This window comes from Rhinoderma darwinii, chromosome 3 (assembly GCF_050947455.1).
Source record: "Rhinoderma darwinii isolate aRhiDar2 chromosome 3, aRhiDar2.hap1, whole genome shotgun sequence".
NCBI lineage: Eukaryota > Metazoa > Chordata > Amphibia > Anura > Rhinodermatidae > Rhinoderma > Rhinoderma darwinii.
The window spans coordinates 247,295,147-247,313,069 of NC_134689.1; the positions used below are offsets into that span (position 1 = coordinate 247,295,147).

General features: G+C 39.4%; 1 protein-coding gene across 1 annotated transcript in view; it reads right to left on the reverse strand.

Moving 5' to 3' along the window:
• Positions 1-219: 219 nt before the first annotated feature.
• The window catches only part of LOC142748025 (mucosa-associated lymphoid tissue lymphoma translocation protein 1-like), an 89,842-nt gene continuing 72,138 nt past the window's right edge, over positions 220-17,923 (reverse strand). The window contains exons 11-16 of the mRNA XM_075855141.1: positions 17,109-17,183; positions 14,299-14,426; positions 8,472-8,612; positions 1,560-1,711; positions 770-886; positions 220-642 (exon numbers count right to left, since the gene is read on the reverse strand). Coding sequence (XP_075711256.1) covers positions 319-642; positions 770-886; positions 1,560-1,711; positions 8,472-8,612; positions 14,299-14,426; positions 17,109-17,183 — 937 coding nt within the window. The 3' untranslated portion in view covers positions 220-318. The remainder of the gene's footprint in view (positions 643-769; positions 887-1,559; positions 1,712-8,471; positions 8,613-14,298; positions 14,427-17,108; positions 17,184-17,923) is intronic.

Sequence of the window (17,923 nt, forward strand, 5' to 3'; positions counted from 1 at the left end):
GAACTTTTCCTTTTGGGTGGCAAATGCATTTTTAGTGGCGTCACATTCACACCTTTCATTTTTCCTTCTGGAAGGAGCTGAAGGAATTAAGTTGTTCTGAACCATGTTTTGGGCACAATGTATCAGTTACAATGTAGGAACATTTGTATTTGGGTACCCGAGTGAAAACAGAATAAAACAAACCTCCCTGGGCATTAATGAACCAAGTGTGCTGTGCCCTTGTTGACCCTAATCCCAATCTTTAATTCTGTTCCCAAATTTAGTTCTTCTGTGATGTACAAGCAGGTGAACTTCACAAAAAGGTGTTCATAAGAGGTGTCATATATCATCTTCATCATTTTCCTCTGGTTCACCGATTGATTTAGATTGGCAACTGCAAGGCATCTCTACAGCATTTGCGAGATGGTGCGCGGATGGAGGTTCTTTGTCTATGGAGATGGCGTTGAGCTGATTTTGTAAGCTTGGAATACTGTCTTTGGCTGCAGCCCCATTAGTCTTATTTCTCTCCACATAGGATGAATTTGTCTTATTCATCAATCTGACTATCCATGGTATAAGAATTATTTGCTCTAAAATCTCCTGAAACCCCGCTCCAGTGTCCAGGCTTGTGCAATGCAAAGATACCTTTATAATTATGTTATTCTGAGAAGAAATAAGAAACAATAGAGATGATCAATTAAATATATTGCTGTAAACAAAGAAAAGTGGCTACTAAAACAGAACACATCACTATTTGCAAAAACTGATTTGACTGTGTGGTACTCCCCACCTGGTACTTCTGGAGGCTACAAAGCCTGAGCATATAATCCACTTCTTCACCATCATCCTCCATGGTCAGCAAGGAATCTACTGGGTCAAGTCCATTGTTTGAGAATTCTACAAAATCCTAATTAATACAAAAGACAATAACAAGATGCTTGACAAGTATCCGTAATAATAGAACATGGGTGATGTTTCATCAGGAGCCTCAAATAAGTTTTTGGGCTAAGTAAAGAAGCCATAAATCAAAGGCCCTAGATACCTGTATAACATTGAATATCTACTGAAAACATTTATTATCTCATTTGTATTTGGGCAGACATTGACAACCATTCATCAAAGAAGCGCACTTGTGTATAAATCTGTTGTCACAAGTCACAGTCATTTAAGTGGCTTTCCCTCAATGTGCCACCTCTGGCAATGCTCTTGTGAGGTGTCCTTCATTCCTCACTAGTAGAGGAAGCACGTGCCACAACCTGTCTGCGCTGTATATGGCATGCAGGGAGATTCAACATACAGACAACCTGCCTGTATATGGCATATATGAGTTCTCCTGCCCACTTGGGAGCAGAAGGATTTCATAGAGCAATATGGAAAACACAGGGTAAACGTTAGGCCCTGGATAACTGGGCATGTGGTAAATAAAATACTATATTTGAGTGAACATTGGGTAGGGATTGTTCACTAGACAGTAAGATGCTATCACTGGGTTTTTTAAGAGAAATAGTGCCCTTTAAAAATGTATTGCATAATAAAACATGTTTTAACCGTGTTTTATATGAACGGAGATGAGGACTTACGGTAGGTTTGTAGAGAATAATCCTGACATCAGATAAATGAGGAGGGGTCTTTGTCAGTTTTGCAAAAGTGTGGATGAGGTTTGAGAACACAACTTTGAACCTCAGTTCGGCCTCAACTCCACATGAGAACTTTACCACCTGTTTTGGGATTTCTGCAATATATGGAAGAACACAGGTTGAAGGATGTCGTGTAGCATTGGTTAATGACAATAAGAACAAGAAATGTAAGTCTAAGGCCTCATGCACACGGCCCTAGCTGTGAGCACGGTCCGTGATTACGGCATGGATTGGCAGTGGAGTGTCATGCGCAGGCTGTCCGCAATCACGGACCGTGTACACACAAAACGTTCATTGATTTCAATGAGCCTGGACCACAATTGCGGAGAGTATAATGACATCATAGAGGGCGATGATACATGATAGCAGGCGGCGATGGTTGCTACGGAAGCCTAGTGGGTTCTGACAATGTCAGGACCCACTATGCTTGCTGCCAGTGAGTAGCTGACAGCTCTAATACGCTGCACTAGGCACGTAGTGCAGTGTATTAGAATTGCGATCATAGCCTCCTGCCTTTAAGTCCCCTAGTGGGTCAAAGTAAAAAAGTAAAAAAAAAGCTGTGTAAAAATAAAAAAATAAAAGTTTTAAAGGTAATAAAAAGTAAAAATCCCCCTTTTCCCTTATCAGTTCTTTATTATTAATAAAAATAAACAAATAAACTATACATAATTGGTATTGCCGCGTCCGTAACGGCCTGAACTACAAAAGTATTTTGTTATCTATCCTGCGCGGTGAACGACAGTTCGTTACGCAAAAATAAGCCCTCACATAGCTTTCTTGATGGAAAAATAAAAACGTTATGGCTCTTAGAATAAGGTAACACAAAAAGTAAATGATTTCTTTATAAAAAGTATTTTATTGTGCAAACGCCATAAGATATTAAAAAAAAAACTATAAACATCTGGTATCGCCGTAATGGTATTACCCCGCAGAATAAAGTTAATATGTCTTTTATAGCGCACGGTGAATGCTGTAAAAAAAAGGAATACAAAATAATAGTAGAATTGCAGGTTTTTAGTCACCACGCCTCCTAAAAAATTAAATAAAAACTGATCAAAAAGTCGCATGTACCCCATGAAAACTACAACAAATTCCTCAAGGGGTCTAGTTTCCAAAATGGGGTCACTTTTAAGGGGTTTCCCCTGTACTGGTACTTCAGAAGTTCTGCAAATGCGACATGGTGCTCACAAATCAAGCCAGAAAAATCTACATGCCAAATATCACATATGGGGTATTGCCGTAATCGGGAGAAATTGCTTTACAAATGTTGGGGTGCTTTTTCTTCTTTATTCCTTGTCAAAATTAAAAATTCGCACCTTTTATCAGAAAAATTTCATTTTCAATTGCACAGCCTAATTCCAGAAAATGCAGCAAAAAACCAGGGGGATCTAAATGCCCACAATACCCCTCAATAAGTTCCTTGAGGGGTGTAGTTTGCCAAATAGGTCACTTTTGGGGGGTTTCCACTGTTTTTGCACCACAAGACCTCTTGAAACCGGACATGGTGCCTAATAAAAAGGAGGCCTCAAAATCCTCTGGCTGCTCCTTTGCTGCAGTCCATTAGTGCACTAGGGCCACATGTGGGATATTTCTCAAAACTGCAGAATCTGGGCAAGGACTATTGAGTTGCGTTTCTCTGGTAAAACCTTCTGTTTTACAAAAAAAATTTGAATAAAAAGGATTCTCTGACAAAAAATGAAATTTGTAAATTTCACCTCTACTTTGCGTTAAATTTCTGTGAAACACCTAAAGTGTTAATAAACTTTCTAAATGCTGTTTTGAATACTTTGAGGGGTCTAGTTTCTAAAATGGGGTGTTTGATAGGTGTGTCTAATATATAGAGCCCTCAAAGCCACTTCAGAACTGAACTGGAACCTAAAAAAAAAGAGGCTTTTGAAATTTTATTAAAAATATGAAAAATTGCTGCTTATGTTCTAAGCCTTGTATCGTTCTAGAAAATAAAAGAATGTTCAAAAAATGATGCCAACATATAGTATACATATGGGAAATGTGAACTAGTAACTATTTTGGGTGGTATAGCCCTCTGTATTACAAGCAGATGCATTTAAATTCAGAAAAATGCAATGTTTTTCAAATTTTCTCGAAATTTTGCTATTTTTCACCAATGAACACTGAATATATCAACCAAATTTTACCACTAACATAAAGCCCAATGTCTCAAGAGAAAACAATCTCAGAAATGCTTGGATAGGTTTAAGCATTCCGAAGTTATTACCACATAAAGTGAAATATGTTAGACTTGAAAAATGGGCTCTAAGCCTTAAAGGAACAGTGTCATCACAAATTATTTTTTTATATGTTAAAGATGTTAGTGCTTTATTAAAAACGTTTATATTCATTTGTGTGTTTGTGTTTTACTTTTTCTTATTTTTACACTTTTTCTTCCCTATGGGGGCTGCCATTTTTTGTTCCATTTCTGTCTGTGTCGATTAACGACACATACAGACATGGAATACGGCAGCCACAGTCCCATAGGGACTGCGAACGGCTCCCGTCCCATTGACTTCAGTGTACGGCGTCTGTGTGGGAACTGCGCATGCGCCGCTCCCACACAGTCCAATTCGAAATTGGCGCCGTCCGGCGCCATTTTCCTGTGGACCGGAAGTCGCGGCCGGACAGTAATATTACTACTTCCGGTCGCGGCTTCCGGATTTGTGCACTTGGACCAGCGGCAGCAAACGGAGCGGACGGGCCGGAGGGAGCCGCGGCGGCAGGAGCAGGTAAGAGATTTCAATGTATGTTCGTGTTTGTGTGTGTTTACTACTGTATGTAAACCTACTACACTGTGTGTTAGCTCAAAAAATGGCGACACACAGTGTAGGAGGTTACATCGTTCAAACCCCTCGTTTATCCCGGCACTAGCCAGGATAAAGGAGGGGGGGATGCTGAGAGCTCACTAGAGCGAGGGGTTAAAAGGCATTACCTCAAGCAAACAATGTAACAGGAACTGTTTGACATGCAGATTGTGCTGTGGATTAACTGCAAATTTCACCCCATACATTGAAGGGGTGAAATCCACTGTGATAATCCTTGACAAATCTATGACATGCTGCAGATTGGAACATAACTGATTTAGTAAGAATTCTGTTAACAAAACATGTATGCAGTCAATCTCTCTCCAGAAGACACATACTACAGCTTTTTTTGTATACTTAAAAGTTATACAAATTTGCAATACACTTTCTGTATTAACCCCTTAATGACATCAAATACAGTAACGTCATTGCAGATAATGACTTAGCGCAACATCAGTGTGTGTCAGCTGTATATTACAGCTGACACCCTGCTGAAACGGCTGCTTTTAGTCACCACCCCTCCAAAAACATAGAATAAAAGTGATCAAAAAGTCGCATGTACCCCATAATAGTACCAATAAACACCTACAACCCGTCCTGCAAAAAAATAAGAAGGTTATGGTTCAAGGAATATGGTGACACAAAAAAATAAGTGATTTTATTGTGCAAACACTGTAAAACATAAAAAAAACTATATACATATGTTATCACTGTAATCATATTGACCAACAGATCAAAGTTAATGTCATTTATAGCGCACGGTGAACACTGTAAAAAAAAAAAGAATAGAAAACGATGTCAGAATTGCTGGTTTTTGATGACCTTGCTTGCCAAAAAAATAAAATAAAAAGTGATCAAAAAGTCGCATGCACCCCAAAATGGTACCACTACAGATTGTCCCGCAAAATATAAGCCCTCACGCAGCTCCGTTGGCAAAAAAGTAAAAAAGTTCTGACTCTCAGAATATGGTGACACAAAAGGGTGCAGTGTTCCAAAATGGGGATAAGATTGGCACCATTTATCGCTGTGACACTGGCCACATATCTGTGGATTATTATTTATTTACCGCATTATTATACCCTTTTATTATGCCTTAATGTACTCCGCACAGCTTACATATGCTCCCACATTATAAACTGAAATACCCCAAAGTAAAACCCCAAACAGAACTACTACCAAGCAAATCCGCGCTCCAAAAGCCAAATGGCGCTCCCTCCCTTCTGAGCCCTACAGTACAGAAATTTAAGTTTTACATATATGTCATTACCGTACCCTGGAGAACCCGCTTAAAAGTTTATGAGGTATTTGTCTGGAGTGGCACAAGCTGGGCATAACATATTGTGCGATAAAATGGCCTATAAGTGGAAAATTGCAATTTTCACTTTGCACCATCCGCTGCGCATTAATTTCTAATGAAAAAACACCTGTGGGGTCAAAATGTTCACTACACCCCTTAAAATTACTTAAGGGGTGTAGTTTCCAAAAAAGGGGTCACCAATATCTGTGCTCCAAAAGTCAAATGGCGCTCCTTTCCTTCTGAGCCCAGCCTTGTTTCCAAACAGCAGTTTAGGGCAACATATGGGGCATTGCGATACTCTGAAGAAACTAAGTTACAAATTGTGTGGTGTTTGTTCCTCCTTATTACCCCTTATGAAAATAAAAAATAAAGAAATATAAAATATTTTTGGAAAAAAAAAAAAATGTTTCGTTTTCACTTCCTAATACTAATAAAATCTATGAAACACCTGTGGGGTCAAAATGCTCACTACACCCCTAGAGGAATGCCCTGAGGGGTTTAGTTTCCAAAATTGAGTCACTTTTAAGGGGTTTCCACTGTACTGCTACCTCTTTGGAAATGCGACATTGCACACAAAAACCATTCCAGCAAAATCTGCATGCCGAATAGCGCTCCTGCCTTTCTGGGCCCTGCTGTGTGTCTAAACAGCAGTTAATGACCACATATGGGGTATTGTCGTACTCGTAAGAAATTGGTTTACAAATGTTAGTGTTCTTTTTCTCCATTATCCACTGTGAAAATGAAAAAAAATTAACATTTTAGTAGAAAAAAAATCGAATAAAAAGTAATCAAAAAATCACATGTACCCTAAAATGGCACCAATGAAAACGACAGATTGTAATGTAACAAATAAGCCCTCGCCCGGCTCCGGTGGAGAAAAAATAAAAAAAAGTTTTGGCACTCAGAATATAGCGACAGAAATTGTCCAAACGCGGATAAGATTGGGCACCATTTATCAGTGCGACACCGGGCACATATCTATGAATTATTTATTTACCCCATTATTATACCCTCTTATGCCCTGATGTACTCCGCACAGATTACATAGGCCCCCACATTATAAACTGAAATACCAGTAATACCCAAAACAGAACGACTACCAAGCAAAATCTGTGCTCCAAAAGCCAAATGGTTCTCCCTCCCTTCTGAGCTCTGCCGTGGGTCCAAACAGCAGTGTATTACCACATATGGGGTATTGCCGTAATCATGAGAAATCGCTTTATAAGTTTTGGGGTGCTTTTTATTCTTTATTCCTTGTAAAAATCACATTTTTTAAATATTTTTTCACAGACATATTCCAATAAATATAGCAAAAGACCTGTCGGGTCAAGATGCTAACTATACCCCTAGATAAATTCCTTGAGGTGTGTAGTTTCCAAAACCACTTTTGGGGAGATTCGACTGTTTTGGCACCACAAGACCTCTTAAAAACCTGTCATGGTGCCTAAAATATATTCTAAAAAAAGGAGACCACAAAATCCACTAGGCGCTCCTTTGCTTCTGAGGCCGGTGCTTCAGTCCATTAGGGCACTAGAGCCACCTGTGTGATATTTCTAAAAACTGCAAAATCTGGGCAATAAATATTGAGGTGCGTTTCTCTGGTAAAACCTTCTGTGTTACAGAAAAAAATGTATTACATATTAATTTAGGCAAAAAAAACTACTTTGCTTTAATTGAAACGCCTGTGAAACGCCTAAAGGGTTAATACACTTTCTGCATGCTGTTTTGAATACTTTGAGGGGTGCAGTTTTTAAAATGGGGTGATTTATGGGGTCTAGCTAGTACATAAGGCCCTCAAAGCCATTTCAGAACTGAACTGGTCCTTGACAAAATAGCCTTTTGACATTTTCTTGAAAATGTGAGAAATTGCTGCTAAAGTTCTAAGCCTTGTAACGTCCTAGAAAAATAAAAGAATGTTCAAAAACAATGCAAATATAGAATAGACATATGGGGGATGTTAATTAGCAACAACTTTGTGTGGTATTACTATCTGTTTTACAAATAGATTACATTTAAAATTAGAAAAATTATAATTTTTGCTAATTTTCTTTAAATTTTGCTGTTTTTCACAAATAAGCTATGAATTTATTGACCAAATTTATCCACTAACATAAAGTAAAATATGTCACGAGAAAACAATCTCTGAATCGCTTGGATAGGCAAAAGCATTCGAGAGTTATTACCACATAGAATGACACGTCAGATTTGAAAAAAATGGGGCTGGTCATTGAGGCATTTATGACCCTTGGTTCTGAAAGGGTTAATGGACCTGAAAATGTACAGTCAACTTATTGCTGCCTCACTCCTGAATGAACCGGCCAACGTTCCGGGCGCCATTTTCCGCTCTTCAAGATGGCCGCCTTAGTCTCAGACTTCGCTGTGGAGAGCCTTTGTGGAAGTCTGAGACCACACCCCCACCCCATTCCCTGTACTCCGACGGAGGAGCGTGATGACGTCAGCCCGTGTCTGCGCTGTGTAAGTTGATTATACATTTCCAAAGTATATTCAATTTTTTTTTCTTTGGACTGGAGCGTCGCTTTAAGGTCCAAACATTGTATGTTGAAGTAGGCAAAACAAGCAAACTGCTCTTTGCAGACAAACATTTGTTCTATTAATGCACACGACTAAAAAAAATAGTGTTATAGTGTTTAGAATCAGTCATGATAATACAGTTGTGTCGCAATTCCCAAAAAACATGAGGTCTGCAGGCATGCACTAGAGGGCAGCATCTCCCCTACTTACTAGTGTGCCGATCCCACACAGTCCTGTTCAGCTGTTCACTTCCTGAGGAGTGGATCTTGTCAGTCAGAGCTCGAGAATCTTTCAGAGAGTGTCTTATTTCCATAACTTGTTTGCCATTTACCAAAGGATCTCTGCCAATATCTTTATGGAGGAAAGAAAAAAATTAAGAGGTCAAAATCTATCCTTTTCTTTTTCCACATTTAGAGGCTTTAAATATTAGATTCTCTAACTGAAGAGAGGGCATTTCAAACAGTTCATATGCATTTTCAATGTATGATCTCAGTTGGAGGTTGGCTATAGGACAGGATGTTTAAAGACTATGTAAACCAGTGTTTGTGCCGCTTAATATAAAGCATATCATGCTCATGATGTGACATCAATTACATAAAACATATATAAAAGGTGGAACACAGTTTTTGTGATTGGGACTTAGACAATACTAAGGAAAAGCCTAACATTACATAGGAAACATTTTGGACTGTAGGAACTCTAAGCACAATTACGCTACAGCCCTACTGTTGTAAAAAGAAGATGCTGTAACTCGATTGCAAAAAAAGTCAGCCTTTAATAATAATTATTCATAGTTGTGAATCACATATTCTTTATTGTGGATATGGAGAAATTTTCCAATATTTACAGGTACACCTTTAGAATTTAATAATCTCAATGTGTTTTTATTTTATTGTGAGATTGCGTTTTAATTTACGGTATACCACTGTTGTACACAGAGTGGAAAATAATAATAATAATAATAATAATAATAATAATGCTAATAATAATGTTCTATTCATTGTAATGCATTATATTTTTCTCTATCTTGCTTTTTCTTCTTTGATTGTTTTAACCCTTTCAGGACGAAGTCATTTTTGTTTTTTTTTGTTTTCGTTTTTCACTCTTCGCGTTCTAAGAGCCAGAACTTTTTTATTTTTCTGTCAATGGATCAGTGGGAGGGCTTATTTCTTAGCGGGAGGAGTAGTAGTTTCTTTTGCCACCATTTAAAGTACCATATAACGTACTGAAAAACTCGGAAAAAAAATGTAGTGGGTTGGAATTGGAAAAAACTTTGATTGCTCCATTGTTTTATGGGTTTAGTTTTTACGGCTTTCACCGTGTGGTAAAAATGACAACTTAACTTTATTCTACAGTTCAATATGATTACGGCGATACCAAATTGATATAGGTTTTTTATGTTTTACTACTTTTACAAATAAAAAAATATTTATTAAATAAAAAAATAGTTATGTGTCGCCACATTTTGAAAGCCATAACTTTTTTCTTTTTTCGTTAATTGAGCGGTATGAGGGCTTTTTTTTTCCGGGACCAGCTGTAGTTTTTATTGTTACCATTTTTTGATACATACTACTTTTTGATAACTTTTTCTTTCATTTTTTTAAGCGCTAAGGTGACCAAAAACAGCGATTCTGGTGATTTAAAAATTTTTTCTATGGTGTTCACCCTGCAAGTAAAATAATGTTATATTGTAATAGTTCGGATTTTTACAGACATGGCAATACCAATTTTGTTTATTTATTTATTTTTATACATTACTTTAGAGGAAAAATTGTAAAAGTTATTTTTTTTTAACTTTTAATTTATTTTTTTTACTACTGAAAACTTTATTTAACTTTTTTTTAAACATTTTATTAGTCCCCCTAGGGGATTTGAACCATACTAATGTATTGCACTATATTGTCCTTCTTATAGGCTTCTGTTAAGCCCTGCCAGGGCTTAACAGGGGCAGAAAGAAGGCGGATCTGGGGTCGGCTTTGACAATCATCCCGGGCTGCCATGACAACCATCGGTACTCCGCGATTGCGGCTTAGATGTTTCAGTTGCTATTGACAGCGGCATCTAAGTAATTAAACGGACAGAAACAGAGTGATCTTTGTTCCTGGCCGTTAGTGCAGGGTGTCAGCTGTAATACACAGCTGACACCTGCAGTGTATGGAGTGGGCTCTGCGCATTAGCCCGCTTCATATTTCAACCCCCACATCAGGACGTAGTTACGTCTAGGTGCATGAAGGGGTTAAATCCATCATTCATGGGGAATCTAAAACTTAAAGTGAATATCCTAAATAGGTCCAAAATTCTGTGCTGATTAATTTCTTTATATATCTTTATAGCGGTAAAAGCTCAGTTTTTCTGATACAATGCTCCAAATCCCCTGCATAGGCATAACGTTAAAGGGGTTATGTGGGGACCAATAATTATTAGCACTTCACTCACTGCAGTATGTGAATACCCTCGCTAATATACATTCTGGTCCCCCATCGCACTGATTCTGAGATTTTCGTCGTTTTTACACTACCTTTCAAAAGTTTAGGGTCACTTAGAAATTTCCTTATTTTTGCAAGAAAAGCACATTTTTTTTCAATGAAGATAACATTAAATTAATCAGAAATACACTCTATACATTGTTAATGTGCTAACTGACTATTCTAGCTGCAAACATCTGGTTTTTAATGCAATATCTACATAGGTGTATAGAGGACCATTTCCAGCACCCATCACTCCAGTGTTCTAATGGTACATTGTGTTTGCTAACTGTGTTAGAAGGCTAATGGATGATTAGAAAACACTTGAAAACCCTTGTGCAATTATGTTTGCACTGTGTAATGATGGGGGTAGGGAAACAGACAAGTGAGCCCTAATCTACCCGCCACTCAGTCCCTGCCTACTTGCAACGACCCGCCCTAGGCGACTGGGGTACAACTGGGCGACGGTCCCTACGCTCAGTAAGTGCACGGCAGACAAACAGACAAGGGTACACAAAGATAAGGGAAATGGGGCAGTTGCCCACGGCAACACCGTGAGCAACAAGAGTGGTGAACGAGCCGAGTCAAACCAGGAGTGTACGAGGTACCAAACGCTGAGCAGGAGAGTAGTGAACAAGCTGAGTCAAACCAGGAGTGTACGAGGTACCAACCGCAGAGCAGGAGAGTAGTCAGTAAGCCAGGGTCAGAATGAAGCAGGTTCAAATAGTCCAGAAGCTGCAGCAGGGCCAGGAAACCACACGAGAAGAATCACAAGCAAGGAGGAACAGGAAAGGCAGGTATAAATAGACAGAGGGCGGGAGCTAGCTCCGTCTGGCCAGGCTGTGATAGGCTCTCCCACTCCTAAGCCTGCCATCCTGAGTGGTGGAAGATGGAGTCAGTCTCACAGACATAGAAGCAGGTGCAGACTGATTACCTATGGGGGTATACACAGAAGCTGTGCCTGGCAGATCCTTTACACACTGCTGTAAACAGTTTTGCTGTTTAGAGGAGCTATAAAACTGACCTTCCTTTGAGCTAGTTGAGAATCTGGAGCATTACATTTGTGGGTTCGATTAAACTCTCAAAATGGCTAGAAAAAGAGAGCTTTCATGTGAAACTCGACAGTCTATTCTTGTTCTTAGAAATGAAGGCTATTCCATGCAAGAAATTGCCAAGAAACTGAAGATTTCCTACAACGGTGTGTACTACTCCCTTCAGAGGACAGCACAAACAGACTCTAACCAGAGTAGAAAGAGAAGTGGGAGGCCCCGCTGCACAACTGAGCAACAAGACAAGTACATTAGAGTCTCTAGTTTGAGAAATAGACGCCTCACAGGTCCTCAACTGGCAGCTTCATTAAATAGTACCCGCAAAACGCCAGTGTCAACGTCTACAGTGAAGAGGCGACTCCTGGATGCTGGCCTTCAGGGCAGAGTGGCAAAGAAAAATCCATATCTGAGACTGGCTAATAAAAGGAAAAGATTAATATGGGCAAAAGCACACAGACATTGGACAGAGGAAGATTGGAAAAAAGTGTTATCGACTGACGAATCGAAGTTTGAGTTGTTTCGATCACACAGAAGAACATTTGTGAGACGCAGAACAACTGAAAAGATGCTGGAAGAGTGCCTGATGCCATCTGTCAAGCATGGTGGAGGTAATGTGATGGTCTGGGGTTGCTTTGGTGCTGGTAAAGTGGGAGATTTGTACAAGGTAAAAGGGATTTTGAATAAGGAAGGCTATCACTCCATTTTGCAACGCCATGCCATACCCTGTGGACAGCGCTTGATTGGAGCCAATTTCATCCTACAACAGGACAATGACCCAAAGCACACCTCCAAATTATGCAAGAACTATTTAGGGAAGAAGCAGGCAGCTGGTATTCTTTCTGTAATGGAGTGGCCAGCACAGTCGCCAGATCTCAACCCCATGGAGCTGTTGTGGGAGCAGCTTGACCGTATGGTACGCAAGAAGTGCCAATCAAGCCAATCTAACTTGTGGGAGGGGCTTCTGGAAGCATGGGGTGAAATTTCTCCCAATTACCTCAGCAAATTAACAGCTAGAATGCCAAAGGTCTGCAATGCTGTAATTGCTGCAAATGGAGCATTCTTTGACGAAAGCAAAGTTTGAAGGAGAAAATTATTATTTCAAATAAAAATCATTATTTCTAACCTTGACTATATTTTCTAGTCATTTTGCAACTCATTTGATAAATATACGTGTGAGTTTTCATGGAAAACACAAAATTGTCTGGGAGACCCCAAACTTTTGAACGGTAGTGTATATACCGCTGAAGTCTTGTTGCACAGCCTTCTTTGGTGAGGAAACGACTCATCGTCATGTGACTGACTCCGCTGTACTCTATGTACTTGCTGTACTACTGCTACTGCTTGTACCTAGAGTACAGCAAGGCCGGTCATATGACGAAGAGTCGTGTCATCATGAAGAAAGACTTCTGGTCCCCCGCCAGCGCTATAAAGATCTATGAAAATCTCAGAACCAGTCCGACGGGGGACCGGAATGTGTATTAGCGAGTTTACTCACATACTGCAGTGAGTACTCTGCTAATTTTTGGTCCCCACATAACCCCTTTGAATGATAAACTCCTGTCTGCTTGCAGCACCACGAGAGGTACTTTAGGAGCTTACTGCATCCTGTTTTATATATTCAATGTATAACAGTATGCATTTAGCTCCTAAACTCCCTCTCATGGTGGCTGCAAGCAGCTAGGAGTTTATCCATTAAAGGGGTTGTCCACCTTCTGACAACAGATGACCTATCCACCGGATGGGTCATCAGTATGCCATTGGTGCGGGTCCGACACCCGGACCCCGCACCGTTAAGTCGTTCCGGTTGCCTCCGCCCACCGGATGTTATAGCCCATTTTGCGATGTACAGAGCCGGAAGCAGTTGGCTCCATACATAGCATAGCGGCCGTGCTGCCAAACTGTAGCTCTGCTCATATTCACTTGAATAGGAGCAGAGCTGCAGTACTGCAGCTTGGCCACTATTAAGTGGCTGGAGCCAACTGCTTCCGGCATGTACGTCCGTTGCTCGGAGACAGCCGGAGCAGGTTAACGGTGCGGGGTCCGGGTGTCGGACCCCCACAGGTCATGTACCGGTGGATAGGTCATCAGTTGTCCAGTAGTGGACAACCCCTTTAACTCTATGTCTATGCAGGTGATTTGGAGCTCTATATCAGAAAACCAGAGCTGAACTGCTATAAATAGCATGGTAATAAAAGGTAGACATGCACTTTAAAGGAACAGTGTCATCACAAATTATGTTTTTCTGGCAACACATTCCCTTTAAGCATAAACCCATACGTCATGGTGTGTGCAGCAGTCCTGTATAAGAATGGTGTCTGGCACTACCTGATGATTATTGTACAAGGAACACTCACTTCTCTGCGACTAGTTTACAATTTAGATTCTCATCTTGGTGTTCATTCATTTAATTTTTAGGGTCATTCTTTGTTAATACTGGCTAGTATGTCTTAATACTTAATGTCTGTACTCATAAATGTTATATTGATTCTAAGATGCTGTTGTAGTTGGCACGGTATGATTTACCTTCAAGGACCTCATCTAGCATGTGCGTTATTTTCTGTTCTTTTAGAATGTGCTTCTTGAGATACGTCATGAAGATGCCAGAGCTGAATGCCTTGTCCTGAACTTCATAGGCTTCTGCATTCTCACTTCTGTAGGTGAATGGAGGAGACAGTTACTTTCTTGAATTAACGCCACAATTCTAGTTTCATGAAGAATCTGCATGAGTAACCGTCAACAGTATCTTTATAGAAACTACCTCTCTTCGAAAGCTTTGTACCTGTCCAAAAGCATTTTTCTAAATTAAAAATCCATATAAAATAATTGAAAGAAAAAGGATGGTAATATCAAGCAATACACAAATATATATCACAGGGAGTGATTAAAGGTTCTGGAAATCTTCAATAAAGGATAAAGTTTACTTGGGGTGAAAAAAACAACTAATGTAACAGACATAATGATCATCTACCTGTACAGTAGAACTCCCACATAAAAGATTTAGGCTCCATGAACACGTCTATAGTTTTTATCTCCAATTACGGATCCGTAATTGCGGATAAAATACTGACATTAATTTATTTTGGCCACAGACACCTTCCTGTATATTTATGGGTGTGTGTCCGGGCCGTAGAAATTAGCCACAAAAAATAGGACATGTCCTATTTTTTGCATTTACGGACCGTGCTCCTATGTGGGTGACACTCCGCAGCCCGTCCGTGCAGTATTTACTGACCGTAAATACTGCACGGACGTGTGCATGAGGCCTAAGTCAGCATGTTCATCAGTCAGGAAGATCTGTATGTCTCTAGTCTCACCATTTGCTCTAGACTACACACTGCCAATGGTTGCAGGTGGATACAACACTCATAAAAAACACAGGGTGTTATTCATCAGGGTAAAATGAAGAGCTAGGTAATATTGAAGGCTTGAAGAAAACAAGTAAGATTGTTCTCAGAGGAGGAATCAAGGAATCATTTGGGCTAGTTCACACAGTTTTTTGGTGCGGTTTTTGATGCAGAAACCGCACTAAAAAAACAGCCGAAATCGCCTCCCATTGATTTCAATGGGAGGCACAGGCATTTTTTTCCCTGCAGGCGTTTTTTGTGACCTTTTTTGCCTGTGGCGCTCAATGGCCGTGGCTGAAAAACGCCACAAAAAACAGGCATGGGAATACTGTCCGGTGCTGAAAACATGATTACAGGACAGTATTTCCGCGGAGAGGCAGGGACTCCTAGCATCATAGATAACTATGATGCTAGGAACTCTGGCTCCCTGAACTGTGTTTGGTCTGGGAAATGAGGCCGACATACGGTCAGTATATCACTGACCAAACACAGTCATATGAATGAGGCCTTAGGCTGAGGCCAGACATGGCATAAAAAACCCTTAGCGGTTTTTGCAGTAGATTTGTTGATGTTTCAATAACAGGGTGAAAAGTGTGGAAAATAGCCACAAGTATTCTGCAGCAGAATTCACATGCTGCGGATTTGAAAATCTGTAGCATTCCATAAATTCTGTGCAGATTTTTTTCGCTACATCTGGATGGAGTTTTGAAAATCACATTCACTATACTCTAAATTGATGCAGATTCTGCACTGAAAATTTCTCGATAATTCCGCGATGTTTGAATTCAACCGAAATCTCAAATATTCAATGAAGCTGATGGTAAATGCACCATGTCTCACTGGCACTTTTTTATTTTTTTTACTTCTCTGTCCTCCTTTTCCCTTATTTTAGATTGAAGGCATTTTACTACATAGAAAATAGCTAGCCCACTGCAGATCACTATTCATTAGATTGTATCTGAGGAGCTCGATTGCAGCTACTAGAAGTTGCTACTCCTTGTTCTATAGAAAGTTACTTGAATGTGTCACCTACAGCAGAACAATCCTATTCCTCACATCTAACTCACTCCTTAACCTTTTGCACCCCAGTTTTCATCCTGTACAGCTATAAAGGCGATAATAAAGGTGACCAATGACCTTGGAGCCAAAGCAAAAGGTCACTATCTCTTGGTCAGCCACCTTGTCCTACTACTTATTCTATGCTCCCTTGGTTTTCAGCACACTGCCCTCACTGTTTTTCTCCTACCTTTCAGAATGGTTATTGAAGCTTCAATGGTGACTCATCCTCTCTTACTTTTCTTAGCCCACTACTTATTCTAATATACAAATTTTCTGCAAAAAACCCTGATGCAAACTCATATTTCCCTACCACCATTGCCTAACTAGTGCCAGTCTATTTACAATTATCAATTATTTAATGCAAATAATATGATTTGCCTTCAAATCATTTCACTTCTGATGTCACCCCTACATGTTGGACTTCATCCACAAATACTCCCCAAACTTTCTGCTCTTCTTTTGGCATACTATTACCCTCCTGTTTTATAGCAACTTCTCATGCGCAACTACAGGACTTCCCTTGACCCTCTATATCATTCTTTCTTTCTTGCCCTTTCCATTAAAACGTGCCTCTTTTTAATTACCTATTCTCTTTCACCTCTATCTTATTAAATATTTACTTCTAACAGGAATTTATTAAATTAAATTTTGTGCCACCCAATCGTCTTCGAGTGTAAGCTTTTTGGGCAGTTTATATTGTCTCTATTATCTAATATTTAGTGTTGTGTAATATGACAGCCCTTTAAAGTGTTATCCTGTATTTAGAAACGTATAGGAATTTATTATACAGTATATTCAATTATTTTACCACTACTAAAGATTATTTTCCATATAACCTCCTTATCTACTTGTACAGAACATTCTAACTGAGGGAGTTAGCCATTTCACAAAGGCTAGTAGAAAAACCTAAAATGTCATCACATGACTTACGTGGCATATCCATAAACTGTGTTGCCCAACGGCTTGAGAGGAATCACTTTGGATAAAGCACAATCCGAGTTGTACCTAAACAAGATTTGAAAAATTAAATAACTATACAATTAAACAAAAATTAAATTTTACAAAAATTATCTTCTATAATATTTTTATTGAAACGTTTTTAATAAGGGGCAGTCTCACGGAGAGAAAAAGTATAGAATCCGTAGAATCCGCACCATATGATCAACAGAGCAGGTACAACACAGTGAAATATAAAAATACAGGGTAAATGTAATTGACAGTAAATATGTACGATATAATAGCAATAAGAACTCACTACAGTACTAAAACCCAGTCTCCAGAATCACCTCTAGAGTTTCTCAAATTTTCAAAAACAGTAATAAAGAATATTAGAAAGAGAATATAGAGCTCTCAATATAGGAAGAAAAAGGGTGAAAAAATGAAGAATAGTTGAAGAGGAGAAAAAAAAAAGAGTAGAGGAAGAGGGGGAATATCTCAGAGGAATATCTCAAAACACCATTCTGGTCAGAGATCCAAGAAGAACTGCATACTCTAAACTGATTTAAATGTCCATCCAGTGGTACCAAGCTTTATAGAACTTATCATAGAAATCCTGGCTAGAGTCTTCCATATACATTAGGTCATTTACTTTAGTTATCCAAACGAAATCAAAGGAGGTCCCCTTTTCCTCTACAGTAGAGCAATTCACGACCCGAGCCGCCATCACAGCAAGGACTGTTGGCAGGCATATAAAGAGATCTCACAGTGATGAAGAAGGAACAACGCCAGAGTCATCGTTAGGCCTG